Here is a 5,341-nt window from a genome sequence, read left to right as displayed (position 1 = left end):
ATGATTAAGGAAGATATTTCCTATGAGACTATCCCGAGAGATGAGACGCTAGTATACATAGGAAGGAGCGTGACCGGATACAGAGCTACTCTGAGTGAGAAACAGCAAGCTAAGAGATCTTCCCCGATTTGGATTGTACCCCATCAGGGTCATCTGTGTCTGCAAGGTACTGGCAAGAATCCCAGAGCTCAGTTAGGGAAGAGTGTCTGTACAGAAACGTATGTTTTTGCATCTCAGACCTCCCCTGCGTTTTTAGCAGCTAAGGGTACCTATTTCATCTGCCATGATAGAGCCTATACATGGTTGCCCCCTGACTTTTCGGGCACATGTTTTGTTTCGTTCCTGTTGCCTCCCACCTACACAGCAGCAGCAGATTACCATAAGACAAGGATAGTTAGAGGTGTCTTGAATAAAGAAGACACTGCAGGACAAGAATTTGGGGATTTCGCAAAGGGTTTTCTGCCGTTCTGGGGACCGATGGTTAACAGCAGAAACATAAGGCAATTAGCAAGGGTGGTTGAATCCACCGTAATTGAAACTGCTGGTGCCCTTAGTAACTTGACTGCTGAGCTCCAATCGGACCGTCTTATGACCCTTCAGAACAGGGTCGCATTAGATGTCATACTTGCAGACCGAGGTGGGGTATGTAAACTGATCCAATCGAGTTGCTGTGTCTTTATTCCAGATAACGCTCCAACAGTGTACCAGGCCATCTCCAAACTGCATAAAATTTCTGAATCTATTCATATGAATAAAGGGGATTGGTCTTTTATGGGATGGTTCTGGGAACTGATATCCGGCTGGGGATGGAAAATTCTCATGGTCATTGGGATGGTCTTAGCCATTCTTTTTCTGTTCTGTCTGTGCGTGCAGTGCGCTCCTGCAATATGTGGCCTCTGTGTTACATCATGTGTAAGGAAGCCTGTGTCAAAAGATGAACTAAGCACCAGAATGATGTTACAGCAACATCTCAATGACTTTAGGAATATAGACCTGGACTAGCATGAGATTAGGTTAAATTGCCTATGTAAGGGCAAAAAGAGGGTTTGTAGTTCTGAAAATTCTGGACTCGTGCAACAAACTTTGTCGTAGCATGACGATTTTTATATCAAAAGACCGATAATGGCTAGTACACTATGCACAAGCATTTTCGTCATAATCAAGTAACGATTTCACCTCGAAATCGTCATTTTCGTTTTTGAACCCTTGGGTTCCATTTTATGCTTGGCAGCCATTTTGTGAGTTGCCCTTTACATAGACTTGTAACCACAGCTGAATTCGATATCAAAGGACACATACACCTTAATTGACTTTTCTGTGACCTGGGCAAGCTGGAACCATTGCCCCAAGCCAAACCTGTTTGGTCAGTTCCCCGCCCAGTGGCCGAACGAGATAGCATCAAAGCACAACAGGCCATAAACTGTTCCCATCCCACACACACCCCGCCCAAATCTTGCTCACACCTGTCCTTGCTCCTTCTCTTCTTTTGCTTTATGATGAGGAGGAGCCCGGTTTTATTGAGGGTACACCGATATCTGATGGAAATGTTGGGCCTTGCCGGGTAATTGATCACAAACTGGACACACTAAAATGTGGACTTGTCATCATGACTCTGCTTTTTTTTTTCTTTGCAATGAAAATATGTGAATAGCTCACTGTAAATCCAAGAATGTTTGCACTGTAAATCTAAGAATGCTTACCTGAAGCCTAAAATTCTGTATAAAAAGAGAAGCCTGGCTCTGTAATGTTGAGCAGTCTCCTGAGAATATACACACCGTGCTGTTGTACTTCTAGGACGCTTGTTACTTGGTTGCAGCCAATAAATTCGATCTTGACTTCACCTAGAAGACTCGTGTTTCTGTGGTCTGAATCAGGAAAGTACTCGAGGTCTTTGGGTGTTTCCCCTGACACTGCTGGGTTACCGGATCAGTACCGGTTCTGAAAAACCCTTTACCTCAAAGCTCCACTTTGGAATTGGCCTTCAACAAACACCAGGACTCCACTGTCAGCCATCTTGTCAGCACAGGTACACCCCCTCACAGGGAAGCAGAGTCAGAAGGAGGAAAGTGAGGGCATGCTGGGAAGGGGGTATAGCCAAGAGCTTGCTGAGACTTGTAGTCACTCATAATACCCACCAACCCAAATGGCCCAGCAAGCTCACACTGAACCATGCTCACCTCACATGGGGAGGCGGACTGACAAGAATTCTGTGCCTGGGCACTGTTGTGAGGAGTACAAAGCTCCACTAGGAATTGGCCACCAACAAGCACCAGGACTCCAATGTCAGCAATCTTGTCAGCACAGCCAAACCCCCTCACAGGGAAGCAGAGTCAGAAGGAGGAAAGTGAGGGCATGCTGGTAAGGGGGTTTAGCCAAGAGCATGCTGGGGTTTGCAGTCACTCACAATACCCACCCACCCAAAAAGACCCAGCAAGCTCACACTGAACCATGGTCACCTCACATGGTGAGGGGGGAGGACTGAGTGACGAGAACTCTGTGACTGGGCACTGTTGTGGGGAGCACAAAGCTCCACTGGGAATTGGCAACCAGCAAACAACAGGACTCCACTGTCAGCCATCCTGTCAGCTCAGGCACACTCATTCACAGGGAAGCAGAGTCAGAATGAGGGAAGTGAGGGCATGCTGGGAAAGGGGTGTAGCCACGAGCATGCTGGGGCTTGCAGTCACTCAAAATACCCACCCACCCAAAAGGCCCAGCAAGCTCACACTGAACCATGCTCACCTCACATGGGGGGCGGGATGACTGAGAAGAACTCTGTGACTGGGCACTGCTGTGGTGAGTACAACGCTCCACTTGGAATTGGCCAGCAACAAACATCAGAACTCCACTGTCAGTCATGTCATCAGCACAGGTACACCCCCTCACAGGGAAGAGGAGTCAGAAAGAGGGAAGTAAGGGTTTGCTGGGAAGGGGGTGTAGCCAAGAGCATGCTAGGACATGCAGTCACTCACAATACCCACCCAACCAAATGTCCCAGCAAGCTCACACTGAACCATACTCACCTCACGAGGGGGGGAGTGGGAGGACTGACAAGAACTCTGAGACTGGGCACTGTTGTTATGTTATGGTATGTTATGTTATATTGGTATTTATAACTCGCACAACTACTCATGAGTATCCTGGCGCAAAGCATTAATACACCTATGGCGAGAGAAAATGAATTAGTAGGCCTGGCTGAAAAGGTGAGTTTTGAGAAGGTTTTTAAAACATGTTATATCCTGAGTTTGACATAGGACTATAGGTAGGGCTTTCCAAAGAAGGGCTGCTTTCACAGAAAAAGATTGACCGGCCAACCTGTCTCGACGGAAGTAAGGAATTACCATCAAACGTTGGGCCGCCGACCTTAAAGATCGTTGGGCGATGTAGAAGGCCACTCTCTTCCTAATGTAAGAGGTGCCTGAGTCATGTAGGGCTCTGTGCATTAAGACCAGGGCCTTAAATTGTACTCTCTGTGCCACTGGCAGCCAGTGTAGTGAGGACATTTGCGATCTTATGCTAGTTCGTTTAGAGATGCCCAAGAGGAGTCTCGCCGCAGCATTCTGGTTGAGTTGTAGCTTATTGAACAAGAATGCTGGTATGCCAAGATAGAGTGCGTTGGCATAGTCCAGGCGAGACAAGATGATTGCTCGGGCAACCATCTCCTTGGCCTGTTGGGGGAGCAGGGGAAAAAATCAGCCTAAGGACTTAAGAGTCCCGAAGCAGACGCCTGAGAGTCTTTTTATGTGCTCTGTAAACCTTAGATCTTCCCCAAACCAAATGCCTAGATTCTTGGCTAGGCCACCTTCGGAAAGAAGACGGGGAAAATCATAGGACCACAATGCTTCTGTAAATTGAGCGGGAAATTGCCCATAAAGAATGATTTCCGACTTTCCCTCGTTACATTTAAGTCTGGCCTGGGCAAGCCAGGTGAATACGGCGGCTAGACATTTTTTCGCTGCATCTACTTCTACGTTCGAGGTTTTCCAGGTAAACAGAAGCTGGGTGTCGTCGGCGTCGGCCATAATCTTGGCGCCCAGTTCTTCAGCCAGGAAGATCAGAGGTGTCATGTAGATGTTAAAGAGAAGCAGGCTCAGCGTCGAGCCCTGAGGGACCCCTGTCTGAACTTCTCTGGCTGAGGACAAATAGGGAGCCATCCAGACTTGCTGGGAGCGGGAGCTGAGAAAGGATTCCAGCCATGACCACACGGCCCCGGGAGGCCAGTAGATGATAGGCGCGCCAGGAGAAGTTGGATGGGTACCGTATCAAAGGTGGCAGAGAGGTCGAGTAAAATCAAGGCCGCTCCGCCGCCCCTATCCAGACATTCCTTGATTGACTCTGTCACCTCGACCAGAGCCGTCTCAGTGCTAAAAGATGATGTGAAGCCAGACTGCGCTGGGTGGAGAGCCCCCGAGTCTTCTACAAAAGCGTTCAATTGGCGAAAGGCAATCTTCTCGCAGACTTTAGCCAGCACTGGTAGCAGGGAGATGGGCCGATAGTTAGCTGTTATGAGTGGGTCTGCCGAAGGTTTATTTAGCAGTGGAAGGAGCTTTGCCTGCTTCCATTGTCTTGGCACCGTGGCTGATTGCAGCTACCTATTTACCAGAATTGTGACTTTGGTGCCTATAGTGTCCGCCACTCCAGCCAGAACCCTGGCAGGGCAGGGATCTGAGGGAGAACCAGATTTTAGAGATTTGAGGATGGTCAGAATATCAGGTAGTTCTGCCAAGTCAAACTAGGATAGGTGCCTGCTAGGGGGAGGGCAGAATATGCAGTCAGGAGACAGGTGAATGGGGATGGTAAACAGTGCTAGACCTTCTTCAATAAGTTTAATCTTATTGATGAAGAAGGATGATAGCTCCTCACACCAGCCTGCCGAGACGGGGGTGATCGTTTGGTCAGCTCGGAGGGACATGAAGCTTTGAACAATGGCGAAGATCTCCTTGCCATTGTTATCGGCCTTCATAATTCTGGGCGTATAGTACTCACTTTTTGTTTTTTTCACCGCAGTGAAGTATATTCTCTGAGAAGCGCGGAGGTTAGCTTTGGCTAGCGGACAGTAGGCCGTCCTCCAAAGTCGTTCGAACTTCTTATAATTCCGCTTCAGATCTTTTAGCAAAGGTGAGTACCATGGTTGAGAGGGCATCTCCCGCTGGTGGGCTCTAGACACGGGTTTGCAGATGGATTGGACCCCATTGCTGACCCAGATGTTAAATTGGTCAACTTGACCTTCAAGATCGTGGGCAGGGGCTACCTGCGAGTGAGACACGGCCTCAGCAAGTCCTGGAATACTAATTTTTCGGGCTAGAGCCCCAGAAGAGAGAGGAGATTGGTGTAACGGCTT

At 48.5% G+C, this 5,341-nt stretch overlaps 1 protein-coding gene across 1 annotated transcript; it reads left to right on the top strand.

Moving 5' to 3' along the window:
* On the top strand, positions 1 to 1,002 carry LOC147712949 (syncytin-B-like). Its single transcript, XM_086920401.1, has one exon. The coding sequence runs from the start codon at positions 1 to 3 to the stop codon at positions 1,000 to 1,002; it is 1,002 nt and encodes a 333-aa protein (XP_086776527.1).
* Positions 1,003 to 5,341: the final 4,339 nt, after the last annotated feature.

The sequence above is a fragment of the Lissotriton vulgaris genome, chromosome 5 (assembly GCF_964263255.1).
Source record: "Lissotriton vulgaris chromosome 5, aLisVul1.2, whole genome shotgun sequence".
Classification (NCBI taxonomy): Eukaryota; Metazoa; Chordata; class Amphibia; order Caudata; family Salamandridae; genus Lissotriton; species Lissotriton vulgaris.
Note: the sequence above shows the minus strand (reverse complement) of the source record. Positions and strands in the feature narration are given on the sequence as shown.

Bases quoted from the DNA above. Each gene is read 5' to 3' on its own strand.
- LOC147712949 (XM_086920401.1), top strand. From the start codon at position 1: ATGATTAAGGAAGATATTTCCTATGAGACTATCCCGAGAGATGAGACG.